Source organism: Gracilinanus agilis, chromosome 6 (genome assembly GCF_016433145.1).
Source record: "Gracilinanus agilis isolate LMUSP501 chromosome 6, AgileGrace, whole genome shotgun sequence".
NCBI lineage: Eukaryota > Metazoa > Chordata > Mammalia > Didelphimorphia > Didelphidae > Gracilinanus > Gracilinanus agilis.
The window spans coordinates 229,485,936-229,501,721 of NC_058135.1; the positions used below are offsets into that span (position 1 = coordinate 229,485,936).

Consider the following 15,786-nt stretch of genomic DNA (forward strand, 5'->3'; position numbering starts at 1 on the left):
CTGGCCACATCCTTAGTCCTTTATGGGCATCCTCCTTCCTCCTGGCCCCATTCTTAGTCCTTTATGGGCATTTGTCCTCACCTCATCTTCAGGGCTTTGTTAGAGAGGAGCCCGCCTTCTTTCACACCTCTTTATTTAATGCCTACTCTGTGCGAACTGGAAGTCCCTGAGGATACAAAGATGAAAGGACATATTTTCTGCCCTTAAGGTACTTACACTCTAATGAGGAAAATATGACACATATGGAAATAAGTCTAAGACAGAGAGTAGACCTGTGAGCTGGCTGGCATAGGGACTGATGATGAGGAAATTCCCTCTACCAATGAAGCAACGTTAGTCTTAAGGAGTTTCCTAGAGCACTGAGGTGAAGTGATGGGCCCCAGGGTGCTCAGTCACTCTGTGTCACAGGGGGGACATGAACCCAGGTTATCCTGGCTCTGAAGCTAGCTTTCTACCCACTGTGCCCCACATATGAAATAAGAGAAGATGTCCTAAAGGAGAAGGGAAGATCCAAAATGCTAGATGAGGGCCAAGGAGGGAGAGCTCACTTTCAACATCAGATATCTGAGGTCTCCTCAAGACTGGTTGGCCCCTGGACGAGGCCTTTGAAGGAAGAGGAGTTCAAGGGCAGAGATGAGGAGGAAGAGCAATCCGGACATGGAGCAGAGGGAAGGCAGAAATGGAGAAGCGGTTGGTATGGTCTGACTAGAATGGAGAATGCATGAAGGGAAGTAAGGATAGGAAGCCAAGTTAAAGGCCTTAAATACGAAGTGGAAGAGGGGCAGCTAAGTAGCAGAATGGATAGAGTGCCAGGCTTGGTATCATTCAAACCAAATTTTTGGTTTGATCAAAAGATATGATCAAAGGTATGATCAAAAATCAAATGATCATTCCTCGCTGTGTGACCCTGAGCAAGTCACTTGATCCCCACTGCCTAGCCTTGACCACTATTCTGCTGTGGAATCAATGCTTAGTACTGTTGGTAAGATTTTAAACAAAATACTGAGTGGAAGAGTTTGAATCTTATCCTGCAGGCCACAGGAAACTCCTGAAGGTTTTTGGAGAAGGAGCAAAGATTCTGCATCAGAGATCGAGGATGGACATGGAGATTTAAGAAATCACCTGCCTGGCGGTAATAATTGAATCTAAGGAAGAGAATGAGATTTTTCAATGCGTGTTGAGAGACGGGTGAAGATTGAGTAAGGACAGAACCTTTACAGGACGCCCACACTTGGGTGTGCCCAAAGAAAGATGGGCCAGGGAAGATGGCCAGAAGATTGAGCCAGTTGGGTAAGAGTTCCTGGAATTTCCTTGGGGGGAAAAAAATCAAAATTCACTAAATTTGTAATTAATGAAACTCTCCTTTATGGGAACTGTGCACCCTCTGCAAATGTCTCTAAAGCCTTCTTGGTTTAGATCAGTGATGGGCAAACTACGGCCCCTGTGGACCAGATGCAGCCCCCTGAAATGTTCTATCCGGCCCTGCGACATTTATTCCTAATCTGACGAATGCAATGAATGGGATACAATACAATGAAACTTCGAAAGAGTTGCCTTAGAAACAGACTGACAGACGAGCATTTCCTTTCCTTTGGCCCCTCTTTAAAAAGTTTGCCTGTCACTGCTTTAGATGCATTGTCATCCTCACAGCAACATCAAGGGTGGGGAAATGAAGCTGATGGAGGTTCTTTGAATGTCATTTACCATGGACTTGTCCAGGACCTTTCTATTTTCTACCTCAAAACCAAAGAGTTCTAAATCTTTTTTTGTGTGTGTGTCTTTAGTAATCTGGTGGAGCCCAGAATGTTTTTAAATACATAAAATAACGCAGAAACCCAATTCCAATGAAATACAATGATCTTAATTGACAAGTTTAATTAAAAATTGGATATCATATTTCTTTGCCTTTTCAATGGTGGGAGGAGAGAATGGGGAACTGAAAGTAAAAAAATTAAAAATATTTAAACAATAAAGTTATCAGATATATACACACAACAAATACATCCATGCATATCATAAATGTATACACGGACGCATGTATCTTCACGTATCACAGCTTCACAGATCTCGGGTTAAGAACTCTTGCTCTAAAGCCATCACCAACACAACTGGCCCCTTCTACCAGGCCCAGACACTCATGGTTAGCCAGCCCAGGCATTCCCATTCGGAGCCTTTTTCTTTCTGTTGTTGAGAGGAAGTGTGGCATAATGGGCAGTGAGCATGGCATCCCAGGTCCTCAGAAGCCCTCTAGGCTGGCCACTTCATTTTATGGATAAAGAAGCTGAGGCCCAGGGAGGTTGAGTGATTAGTTCAAAGATATATAAGTGGTTTCAGAGATGGGGTTTGAACCCAGATACTCTGACTGTAGAGTGGTTCAAATCCGATTTCTTCTATTCACCATCTACCTACAAGGGTAGGTTCCCTCTCTGAACCTCAGTTTCTAAAATGGGGGCAGGAACGCACACACTGTTAACTCCGTGAGCTGTTACAAACATTACTCAGAAGAGCTCTCTACCCCCTGGGAAGGCAGTGTGCTTACGAGTGCTGGGCCCAGGTGTATGACTGGACAAGTCAACCATCTGTAAAATGGGTGTGATAGTAAGGCCTGACACACTTCCTCCTGTGTGACCCCAAACTGTTTAGCTCTTACTGATGATCTGCCTTGGAACCAATACTATCAATTCTAAGATGGAAGGCTTTTAAGAAATGGAAATAAAAGCACCCACCTCACAGTTGTTTGTAAAGGATCGAGTGATAACCCAGGCAAAACATTGGCAGGCAGTAAAGTATTTTATAAATGCTAGTTATTATAATTCCATGATCTCATTTGGCCCTCACAGAAGGTATGTATTATTATCATCACTATTATTTTTAATGACTTAAAAAACAACAACACAGATGAGAGACCGGAGGCTGAGAGTTCCAGGTCTTTTTGCCGTAGTGTTCTCTATTTACACACTATATTGCCAAAACAGGCTCCATGGCAGAGTGGACAGAGAACCAGCCTCAGAGCTAGAATGATCTGGATTCAAGTCCTGCCTCTGGCCTTCACTGGCTGTGTGACCCTGGCCGAGTCACTCTCAGACTAAGACATAGAACTACTCCTTTGTAGATTTGGACACACATATCTACGTGTATTCCAACTTCAGAGACCTCCCCGGCTCTAAACCCATCACCGACATGACCGGCCCCTTCTCCCAGGCGCACGTTATTATTATCAATTGCAGAGGAGAACACTGTCATTGAGTAGCGAGGTGGAGAGTGCCAGTGCTGGAGTTAAGAAGATTCCTCTTCCTGGGTTCACATCTGGCCCCAGATGCTAGCTGTGTGACCCATGGCAAGTCATTTAACCCTGTCTGCCTCAGTTTCTTCATCTGTAAAATGAGCTAGAGAAGGAAACAAATGGCAAACCACCCCAGGATCTGTGCCAAGAAAACACTGAACGGGGTCACTGAGAGTCACTGAAGAGCAGCCACAAATACCAGCCCTGGCAGAGGGAGTTTCTCCTTATACCAGTGAAAGCACAGCCCCAGAGGCTGCTACGTGGTGCTATGCATAGAGCTCTGGGCGCTGAGTTCTAATGAGATCCCAGATATTTACCAGCTGTTTGATTCTGGCCAAGTCGCTGAACCACTGCTGGCCTCAGTTTCCTCATCTGTACCATGGGGATAATAGTGGCTCCCTCCCAGGACAGTTGTGAGGATCAAAAGATCGTAAAGTACCTGGCGCATAGTAAGTGCTAAATAAATGGTAGCTCTTCTGATTCTTGTCCTTCTATCTGCCACAGGTTACACTGAGGCTCAAAGGAGGTACCATAGGTAAAATAATTTGCACACTTCCAAGAACCACAGAAATACCAGTTATTATTTGCTCACACTATTTGTAGGATGAAAAGGAACATGCACACTCGTATGCCCTTCTTCCTGACAAAATACCAAATCTGACTGAAATGGTTATTTTCAGGGTTTTACCCCCAAATTTCTGAAGGCAACTGCAGGAAGGAAGAGTAATGTCCCGGGACGATAGTTAGAAGGACATCGGCCTTTGGTGGAGGCAGCAGGGAGCCCGAGCTGCTTCCTCTTCTGTCCCTGCCCCCTCCAGCGGCCTCTAACACCTACTGCATCAGAACCAATGAGAGGGAAGCAACCCAACAGACAGCTGGGTAGACACACTGCCATGATGACACAGGCTCAGGGGAGAGGAGGCCAGTGCACAAGGCCACTCTCCAGCCCTCTGCCATTCCAGGGCTCTGCTTCCAACCTCTGCCACAAACCAACTACCCCACTTTTGCTTGGGAAAAGGCAGTGTCTGATCTCTGAAATCTTCTTCTGCTGTATAGAAGGGAAGATTGCCCCAGAAAAACAGCATCTCTTCACCAGTATTTCCTGGTTGGCAGAAGAAGGCTCAAGAGTCACATTTCATGAATCATAAAGCAGCTCTTTCTTCCCCCACATTTTTTAAAACTCCTTTCTTTTCCATTTGGCAAATGGATTTGCATTTTTTTTTTTTGTTTGCTAGAATTAAAGGTCTCTCAATGGATCTGCATAGGAAAATATTCACTTGGCTTTTTTGGACACAGTGAGGATAGACTGGGCAGCATGACGCTGAGGCAAAGATGTTTTGAATTAAGCAAGGCAGCCTCATGTGCCCGATAAGACTTCAGACTTCTCTTCAGCCAGGAAAGAACCCCGCAACCCCCGCAATCCTTCACATCTCTCTACAGAGTCCTGAGAGAAGATCATGGAGAAACCGAAGGAGTCTGGAGTAAAATCTAGGGACCTGGGAGAAGAGCTTCAGGGCAAGGGAGCTTCGGCCAGTCACCAGGCATAAATATTTAACACAGATAGGATCACCTGTTTTCTCAGGGAGAGCTTTCTAGTCACTCTTCTCCTAAAATATTTAGCAACAACTGTGGCTGCATTCAGAGCTAACCGGAAAGGCGGCTTTCCCGAAAGCTCCCTTTCCCCACTTTCTAGTAAGAGGAGGTGTGACCCAATAGGAGCCGACAAACAGGATTCAGAAATATCTCAATGAATTCTGTCCCCACCAGCAGGTTCCTCAGGAGATAAGAGATCAGGAAAGTGGTAAAGTGGAAACCATAATGATTCTGGGTTCAGAGGATCTCAGTTTGAATTCTGACACACTATTTCCTATCCATGTGACTTTGGACATGCCATTAAACCTTTCCAGGCTTCAGTTGTTACATCTGTTAAAAAACTGTGAGAGAATGTGCTGGAACCAAGACTTGAACCCAAATTTCCTGACTCTAAACCCAGCGTTCTTTCCTATAATCATGCTTGCTAAGGACATGCTGGATGCAGATAATAGTGTTCTGGTTTGACGCTAATTATGGGGATCAGATAGACAGAGTAAGATGGAGGACAGAGAAGAGTCAATTTAGGTTAATGAGAAAGATCTGTAAATTAGAAGTGAATTAGAATCAGATGCTAATTGGATGCTATTAGATACAGAGCTCTGTTCCAGAGGTAAACCAACATCTACCCACCCATCCATCCATCCATCCATCCATCCATCCATCCATCCATCTGCCTGTCTATCTATCCACCCACCCACTTTTTATCTTGAAAGGAAGGTTTACTCCTTTTCTTGGAAGGAAGAGTATACCATTTGATAGGCCAGGAGTTCTCACGCCCCTTTCAGGGGGTCAGCAAGCTAAAAATAAGAAGCTATTTCCCTATTAAGTATTCTTCCCCTTTCCAACTACTTCTCTGTGTGAGACTAGATTCTCTTCATATATTTCAACCAAAACGGCAAACTACAACAACTGATAATGAGCAGATAAGAATACAACTATCTTATCTTCTACTATGCCAGACATTAAAGAGATCTGCAAAAATAAAACAATCTCTCCTCTCACTATTTAAAAAAAATCATTCTTTTAAATAAAAATGTTATTTATGTTAATGAGTAATGGCTTATTACTATTTAAACTCCATTCATAAATACTTAAAAAATTATATGGTAAACATTAGTAGATATTTGCAGCACAAACAAAAGCTCTCTGGGATCCTTAATGTTTTTAAGGGTATAAAGCAGTGATTCCCAAAGTGGGCGCCACTGCCCCCTGGTGGGTGCTGCAGCTCCAGGAAAGCGGTGATGGCCACAGGTGCATTTGGAGGTGGTGAATAACTGTAAGGGGCGGGTGATAGTATGTGACAGGGGCTGCTAAGTAATATTTTTTCTGGAAAGGGGGCGGAAGGCCAAAAAAGTCTGAGAACCATTGGTATAAGGGGTTGAGATGGCAGCTAGGCGGCTCTGTGAATAGACACCTAGGTCTGGAAATGGGAGGTCTTGAGTTCAAATCTGGCATCAGATACTTCCTTGTTTTGTGACCCTGGCCATGTCACTTAATCCTCATATTGCCTAGTCCTTACTACTCTTCTGCCTTAGAACTAACATAGTATTAATTCTAAAACAGAAGGTAAGGGTTAAAAAAAAAGGGTAAAGGAGTTGAGATCCTGAAAAGTCTGAGAACTGCTGCTTACTAGCAGAGGAGAAAAGGAAAGGAAAAATACAGAAAATTTGGGTGACTGTTTAAAGCCTGGGAGAGGACTAAAAGAGACTTAGAAGAGAACTGTATATGGGGAGAGAGGTTGGATAAGGAAAGAGGGAAACTAGAAAATAAGAAAAAAAGCCACAGATTAGGCAGGGATGTCAGATGATTTTTTTTTCATGTTCAATAAATCTCCCATACGTTTCCCCAATTCCGCCCCCCGCCCCACACACACACAATGCAATTAGTAATTCCAGTCAAGTGGCATGCCTGGCCTCTTGGCACACAATGGCCAAGACAGTTTTTCCTGCCCACACAGCGGCTCCCAGGATGTTACAAATACTCACCAGATTTCCCTCAAGCCACTCCTTTATGTAGGCTGCAGTGGGCTCTGGGATCTGAGTCCGGAGGGTCTCTTTCTCTTTTGGATCCCCCAGCATCTCTAGTGACAGCCTCAGATCCTCAACGAGATGAAGTACTGGGAACATGTTGATGTACGGGGATTGGGAGGGCAGCCCAACATCATAGGCGCCATTGCTGTGTTCAGCGGCCGATTTGGTGCCTAGAACAGAGGAGACAGAATGAGATGGAAGCCCTCAGCCAGAACAGGAACACAAACATCCGCTTGAAAACTGGATGATCAGTGCCATCAAGGGAGTCTCATTCCCAAGATTCAATCCAGATAATAATTCCAGAAGGAATTGGGTAAAGTAAGGACTTTTTCTGAGTCTTGCCCAAAAGGAGTCACTTCTTAAGAATTGTCCAAGACTGAGAGTCTAGATCTGGGATATACTATAGTATGAGAGCAACCCCTCATTCCCATGATTACTTCTAGCCCAGCCTTCACAGTCATCATCCGGGGGGCCATACACACAGCCTGCCAGCTTAGCTGAAGCAGAAAGATATTTGGAGGGTGGGGTTGGCAGAGGAGAGAATGAAGGCGGCATCCACCTGGCAAGGCAAGTCACCAAGACCACCTTGACCACCATTTCCTCAAACTCTTAGGAGACAGCCCATGGCAGAGAGCACAAGAGTCTTGGGAATAGCAACACTTCTAGCCCATCGCCCTTGGCTGCCATCTTGGGAAACAAACCCTTTGGAGATGCAGCCCGATGACTCCTCCAGCAGGTGTCATTGCCATGGTTACTGAAGATTCAGGAAAAAAGTTCTTGCCACCAAAGTCCTCATCAAATGGTTCAACATCATAAATGATGATAATAATAAGCATTTACATAGCACTTACTATATTTCAGGCACTGAGTGAAGCACTTTATCTCATTTGATCCTCAAAACAGCCTTGGGAGCTGGGTGCTATTAACATCCCCATTTTACAGATGAAGAAACTGAGGCAAACATTTCCCCAAGGTCATAGAGCTAGCATCTGAGGCTAGATGTGAACTCAGGTCTTCCTGATTTACAAGCTCGGTGTTCTATCCATTGGGCCACTTACCTGCTGCCCCCATCAGAAAATGATAAGATATTTTTTCCCTTGGAAATGATATTATCATTAAACACTTTACAGTATCCTGAGGACCATGGGACTTTTTCAGATTTTTGTGTATTTTGTGTATTTTCTCCATTAGAACAAAAGCTCTGGGGGCAGCTGGGTAGCTCAGTGGATTGAGAGTCAGGCCTAAAGACGGGAGGTCCTAAATTCAAATTTGGCCTCAGACACTTCCCAGCTGTGTGACCCTGGGCAAGTCACTTGACCCCCATTGCCTACCCTTACCACTCTTCTGCCTTGGAGCCTATACACAGTATTGACTCCAAGACAGAAGGTAAGGGTTTAAAAACAAAACAAAACATAAGCTCTTTTGTATCTCCAGGAGACAGATCAAAGCTCATAGTAAGTGCCTAATAAATGCTCTATTTATTCTAAGACACAAATCCTCACAGCAGCCCCTCAGAATCACTACTTTTTCATCTTTATTTAAAAAAAAAAGTTTTTTTTTCATTCTGAACTTAACAACTGGTTGTCAGTTAATAAACATTTACTAAGCACCTACTCTATGAGGGGCAGCTGGGTGGCTTAGTAGATAGCCAGGTTCAGAGATAAAAAAGGTCATGGGTTCAAAATCTGGCATCAGATGTTTCTGAGCTGTGTGATCTTGGGCAAGTCACGTAACCCTTATTGCCTAGCTCTTACTGCTCTTCTGCCTTGTGACTAATACTGAGGCAAGGTTTTTTGGGTTTTTTTTTGGGTGTTTTTTAAAGGTGAAAAAGAGTCTACTATGTGCCAAGGACTGTGCTAAACATTATGGAAACAAAAGATAGTTACTGCTGAGCATTTCTGTATACACTGAAGTGCTAAAGAGGACTGTGAATGGAGCCTCCTCCAGCACAGGCCCTCCCTCTGGCCTCCTCCCCCTCTACTGCTTCACCTGGCGGATCTCATCAGCTCCCATGGACTGGATGACCCTCTCAATGCTGAAGATACTCAGACCTCCCCTTCCTGGCCCAGGCTCTCGGCTGACTTCCAATCTGACATCTCCAAAGGCCTTTCAGACACCTTGAACTGCCACTAAGGCTCCCAGCTGGCAGGTCTCTTGCTTTCACTTTTTTTACACTATTTTTTGGGGGGGCATCATAGAGTACCAAGCTGAGGGGCAGGAGCGGCGGAGTGGGGGGAGGCCCGTGTCCGTGTAAGGGGTTAGTTAGCACGTGCTTGCTTTCTGCAGGAGGTCTGAGAAAGTCTCCCTCTTGGATCCAGGGCCCTACTGTATGTCCCAAACAGATCTCATTGTCTTTCTTTTTTTTTAAAGAGATATTTTAATACTATTTATGGTACTTTAAACCAAGTCCCTTTTACAAAAATCAGTGTGTTTGAAAAGATTAATCCACTAAAGCTTTCACCTTGATATTCTATGTCAAATTATATAGCCTGTGCTCAGTAAATATTTTACTTCACTAGATGACACAAAAACTTTCTAATTATACATACACCTACCATGATTCATTGTCTTTCCACCTAAACTGTTCCCCACTCCTGCCTTCCCTATTACAGCAGGGAACAATGCCCTACTGTGCTCCTAGTCCTTCCTCCCAGAAGCCTCCCTGTGGTCCTCATATCCATGCACTTGCCAAGGCCTGTCTCCCAAATGTGCTGCCCTCTCTGCTGACATGGCCAGCCCTCTAGTTTGGCCTTGATTATTGCAACTGGTCAGTTTGGGGAGGGAGGAGGCCTGTCTGCCTGCCTCAAGTCTCTCCCCACTCTTAATTCCTTCTCCTTTCAGCAGCTAGTGATTTTCCTAAAATTCAGGTCTGATTGTGTCAATCCTCTACTCTATAAACTCCAGGGGCTCCCTATTGCCTCAGGAGCAAATACAAAACTCTCTGTTTAGAGTTCAAAGCCCTTCATAATCTGGCTCCCTCCTACCTTTCCAGTCTTCTTAAACCTTCCTCCTCTACATGTACTTAAAAAAAATTAGTTTATTAACTCTCTCCCTCCCTCCCCTCTCCCTGTTAGGGAAGACATCATTTGACAAAAAGATAGAAGCATATATAAAACCATGAATTACTCATCCCTATTTATCAGTTTTGACACTGACCTCCTGGCTGTTCCATGAACAAGATAAGATAAACCATCTTGGGGGCAGCTGGGTAGCTCAGTGGATTGAGAGTCAGGCCTAAGGACAGGAGGTCCTAGGTTCAAATCCGGCCTCAGACACTTCCCAGCTGTGTGACCCTGGGCAAGTCACTTGACCCCCATTGCCTACCCTTACCAATCTTCCACCTATAAGTCAATACACAAAAGTTAAGGGTTTAAAAAAAAAAAAAAAGATACTCCATCTCTTGACTGGGTGTTTTCTCTGGTTGTTCCCCCCTGACCCTTGACCTCCCCAGCTTCCTTTAAGTCCCATTTAAAATGCTACCTTTTACAGGAAGTCTTTCTTAATGCCTCTTAATTCCAGTGTTTTCCCTCTTTTATATATTTTCTATTTATTCTGTCTATGGCTTGCTTTGTCTGTATTTGTTTACATGTTGTCTCCTGTAAACTCTTTGAGGGCAGGGGCTGTCTTTTACCCCTTTCTTGTAACCCTAGTGCTTGGCACAGTGCCTGGCACATAGCAGAGGTTTAATAAGGGTTAATTGAATAAATGAAACTAAATCTCCATTAGCTATAGCATACTTTTATACTTGGAAGAGAGCTCTCTTAGTGCAAACACCAAGCAGGACACACGGTGCAGAATGATTTTCACTTCCAGCTAGTGAAGAGATGAGTCAGATCTATGCAGAATAAATCACAATTTTGGATGTGGCCAAAGTGAGAATTTTGTGCTTCATTCACTCATTCGCTCACATACACATCTCCTTATTCATTAACATTTTTTATTTAATTTATTAATTTTAAATTATATGTATAAAAACTCAACAATCCCTTTTTTGGTTTCCCTAGTAATAAGAAGGACTATTTTTCCAAGTTAAAACCCCTCCCAGATTTTTCCCTTTGGAGAAGTGGATAGAACAAAAGCTAAGCCTCCATTTATAATTTGGAAAGGAATGAAGTGTGATAACCAAATCTTGTCTAGCCTAGATAAGATCTCGGTCTCTCCCACCCACTAGAAGCAGGGTCCCCTTTTTCATTCAAGGTTAAGATATTGATCTCAGGGATGAAATCCAGGAGAGTCCAAGAGGGGAGTGGTTCAAGAAGTAATCTTGTTTGGAGAAGAGTAATTCCCAAATGTTAACCCCAAACAATATTATACTATATTATGGTCTTTTTTCCTTATTCAAGATTCCTAGAAATGGACTTGGGGCAGAGAGACATGTTAAGAGGGCATGGGGGGGAATATCATATTTTGTCTATATCTCTTTAAACTAGAAATGGCTTGGCTATAGATTAATGTTCAATTCAGTAAGTTTCTTTCTGCCAGAATACATAGTACAATGTTTTTTTTAATAATTGGATGTAAATTTTTTTTTTTTACATTACTCATCCATTGATCAGGGGATAGAAACCAGCATTTCTATTCAGTAGATAGGTTTTTAATAAGTGCTGGCTGGCATAATAGGCCTACGATGCCATTCTATTATACCGTATACCCTCACACAAACTGCATAGTACAATATTAATATTTTCCTACACATTTATTTCAAAGGTTTTTGGGTTTTTTGGTAGGAGAGAAACCAATGTTGGTTAATTAAAAAATAAAATTTACTATATCATATATTAGACACTCAAAGCTCTCTTTGTCTGTGATTCCTTCTGAATGTCTTCTTGTTCTTTTCTGTGAATTAAATAATACTCCAATGACTTTTTCTTTCTATGTTTTTTTTTTGGGGGGGTGGGGTATGTAGTGGTAGAAAGACTACCTCTAGCCTTTCCCCTTAACTCTCCTGTCCCTCTAACTTCCCTGGTAAAATCTATGTAACAAATACTCAGTGAAGAAAAACAAAATCCCCCAATGGTGCTAGCCCAAAGTTTATGTCTCATTCTTTACCAACTTCAGGAGGTGGGGTAGGTAACATGTTCATCATGAGTCCACTCAGATCAATGCTTTAGTGAAACTTTAGTAGCCAGATAAAAGCAGCCAGTGGCTCAGTTGACAGACCAGGTGGTTTGGATTTGGGAAGACTCCTTCCTTTTCCTGAGTTCAAAACTAGCCTCAGACATTTATCAGCTGTTTTACCCTGGGCCAGTCACTTAACCCTGCTTGCCTCACTTTCCTCATCTGTAAAATGCACTGGAGAATGAAATGGCAAATCATTCCAGTATCTGTGCCAAGAAAACCCCAAATGGGGTCAGGAAGAGTCAGACACCACTGAAGGACAAGAAAGCCAGGCTAAATTTCAGGAACACTTCAGTAGAGAAACCTCTCCTCTCAGTATCCTAGACATGTCAGAGGAAAATACATAAGCGGCAGATGTAAAGCCCAAGATCATGGGGTCTCTGGCTTGCAGAAGGAGACATGAAAGTGGATGGGGCGACCTTTTTGGCCATGAGAGCCATAAACGCCACATTTTTTAAAATGTAATTTCGTGAGAGCCGTACAGTGCTCATAGTGCCGCTCCTGTAACAGTGCCTGAAAAAAAAATTGACTTTATGGCTCCTGCAGAAAGAGCCATATCTGGCCCTCAAAAGAGCCAGATATGGCTCAAGAGCCATACGTTGCCGACCCCTGGCCTAGCCCCTTACCACTCTTCTGCCTCGGAGCCAATACACATTATTGATTCTAAGATGGAAGGTAAGGGTTTAAAAAAAGGATGGGAAACTTGATTAATAAAAATACTATCTAACTGAAATAAATTAATCTCATTATATTTCTATACTTCTGAGTAGAAAAATTCAGAATTTGTTTCCTTTTGTAACAGGTAAAGGTAGTATGAGAGGGGTTACTGAAAGCCAAGGCATAAGCATTTGTTTAGTTATGTCTTTCCCTTCAGGACTCCTTTTTGTTTTTTTTGGAAAAGATATTGCAGTCATTTGTATTTTCTTCTCCAGCTCATTTTACAGATGAAGAAAGAAAGTGAGGCCAACATGGATTAGAGACTTGTCCAAGCTCATACTGTGAGTGCCTGAGGCCAGATTTGAACTTAGGAAGATGAGATTCCCAGACTCCAGGCCTGGCTCTCTAACCACTGTGCCCCTGAGCAGTCCACCTATGGGCCTACTCCCTGGGAAAGGGTACCAGGGCTAGCAGGAACCTGCCAAACAGTTAATGCCCCCTGCATGAGGCACCTAATTTGTTTAACAAGGCGACTGGGGATTAAGGGTAGTAAGAGAACAGAGGAACTAGGTGCTGGTGGCCGAAGTTGGAAGTCAGTAAGAGGCAACTTTAGAAAGCAGGACGGGATTTCATTAATCAGAGAAGCTGCTGGCCCAGGGAAGAAAGTTAGTTCACCAGGCCAAGGGCTAGGACTCCATCTGAGGTGTCAGTATTAGGGAGAAATCTGATGGGTCAATTCTACTGGAAGGCCAGAAAGCAGAGATTCATTTTTCAGATGCAGAAAATGTCAATTCAATTTGCTGTTGAATTGAACGTAAGAACAGAATGAGAAAGTAAAGCTTACCCAGCTGTGGGAGTTCAGTTCATCATCACATCCCCAAAGGAAGATCTGACATTACCTGGCATATTCCTCCTCCTGGGCTCTTTGTGCTGGCTGTTCCCCATAGCTGAAGAGATCTCCCTCTTCACCTCTGACTTCTGTCTGACTGGACTTCCTTCAAAATTCCACTCTGATCCCACCTACAGCAAGAGGCCTATCAGACCCTCCCCACCCTGCATGGTCATAGCTATTTGCATGTTATCTCTCCCATTACAAAGTGTGATCCCTGAAGTCGGAGCCTGAGTTTTTGCCTTCCTCCGGGATTCCTACCCACAAGTACAAACTCTGTCCTGTAGCAAATTCCTTTTAACCTACTGGCCCAACTAACTGTAAGAAAAAGGCGTGAGAACTCTTCTGTGAGGTTTCCTCATAATTTCACAAATTTCAGTTTTAATTGCTTTGTTCTTTCCATTCGCATTGTAATAACCATCAATAACCTTCATTCTGGGCCCATCTATGTCACTCTTTGGGGAGCTAGGTGTCAAAGGAGATAGAGATCCTGGCCTGGAGTCAAGAAGTTTTTCTGTCCTGTCCCACACTACAGTTGTACCATAGCTACCTATCCGTGGGGTTTTCTTGGCAAGGACATTGGAGTGGCGTATCTTCCTTCTCCAATGGGTCCTTTTGTCCAGCAATCAGAGGTTAAATGACTTGCCCAGGGTCACACATCTAGTTAAAATTGGGCCTCAATCACTTCTTAGCTATCTGACCTATAGCAAGCCATTTAACTCTGTTTGCCTCAGTTTCCTCATCTGTAAAATGAGCTGGAGAAGGAAATGGCAAAACACTCCAGTATCTGTGCCAAGAAAACCCCAAATGGGGTCATGCCATGAACGAACAACAACATATAGATCTTTTCTATGTTTTAAATATTCATTATATTCACCATATCTTCCATCACAGTAACCTTCTGTTACATCCATGTATTGCAACTTTTTTAGCTAATTATTAACAAAGTAATTGGCTGAGGAGCATCTACTTTGTTTCCAGTTCTTTGCTACTACAAAAAGTGCCTCTATAAATATTTTGTAATATATTGGGCCTTTTTTATCATTGATCTCTCTGGAGTAGATACCTATAAATGGAACCTCTGGCTCAAAGGGCACGGATATTTTAGTTATTACCTTCACGTGATTCCAAATCAGGATGGTTGGGCCAATTCATAGCTCCACCAACAGATTTTCACAATTTTTCCTTTTTCACCTTTTCACAATTCCTCCAACAGGGATTATTTCTATAATTGGACATTTTTGCCAATTTGCTGAGTGTGAGGTAAAACTTCAGTGTTATTCTGAAATGCACTTCTCTTTATTATTATTATGGATGACGTAAGGCATTCTTTCATATAGTTAACAGTTTGTAACTTTTGATGACCATTTGACCATATCTTTGCCCATTTTCATTTTGGGGAAAAGAAGACAGAGAATTAAAAAAAATGAAACCAAAAGTCTTTATTAAGCAGAGCTAGCTTTTCCTTTTATGTATATAATAAGCTAAATAATTAACTTTCAAAGCTGTCCCGCTTATCTATGTTTCTTTCCTTTTGTTCTTTTCGATGCACTAAAAAATACGTTAATTAATAACCCTCTTTCCCTTTTTGGGGGGGGAGGGGAACTCTTTTGCTAACTGCTCCCCCTGCCCCAACCAAAGCCATCAAACAAATATATCAGACATGCAAAACAAATACCCACTTTGGCAAATGTCACGCATGTGTTTCACTGGGGATCTTGAGACTATCACTTGTGGTTCAACAGCAGGCCTTTAGAATGTGGCGGGTCAATGCACTGAACACATTGCCGTAAGTCTTTCAAAGCTGTTTTTCATGATCATGAGATTGTAAATTGTTCTCTGGTTTTGAGTCAGACAAAACTGACCAGACTCTCCCCCGAGTCTTTCTTCATAGAGCCCAGAGACGGGATTTCGGCCCCGTCCCCTTTGCATCTGCTGCTTTCCCTGCTTTCTGCTCCCTGAACATGATGCCCCCAACCCTGGCTGTCCCCTGGGGTCTCCCACCCCTCTTCTGCCTCCTTTCGGGTGCTGTCTTCCCCAACTGTCTTTCTTTTTCTTAACTGTATCCTCAGCCTACTACACAGTAGGCACTTAATAAATGCTTTGGATCAGACTGGATTGTACCCATTATAAAAGGGTTCCTTCCACTGTACATAGAACTGACTGTTTCAGAAGTGATCGATGACAGACGCTGGGCAAAGCTGGCCCACACACTG

At 43.2% G+C, this 15,786-nt stretch overlaps 1 protein-coding gene across 6 annotated transcripts in view; it reads right to left on the minus strand.

The window, feature by feature from the left end:
* Window positions 1–15,786, minus strand: part of PPFIBP2 (PPFIA binding protein 2) — a 195,609-nt gene that overhangs the window by 119,629 nt on the left and 60,194 nt on the right. For all 6 annotated transcript variants that reach the window (XM_044680576.1, XM_044680573.1, XM_044680572.1 and 3 more), the window contains exon 3: window positions 6,862–7,076. In XM_044680576.1, the coding sequence (XP_044536511.1) occupies window positions 6,862–7,076 (215 nt within the window). The remainder of the gene's footprint in view (window positions 1–6,861; window positions 7,077–15,786) is intronic.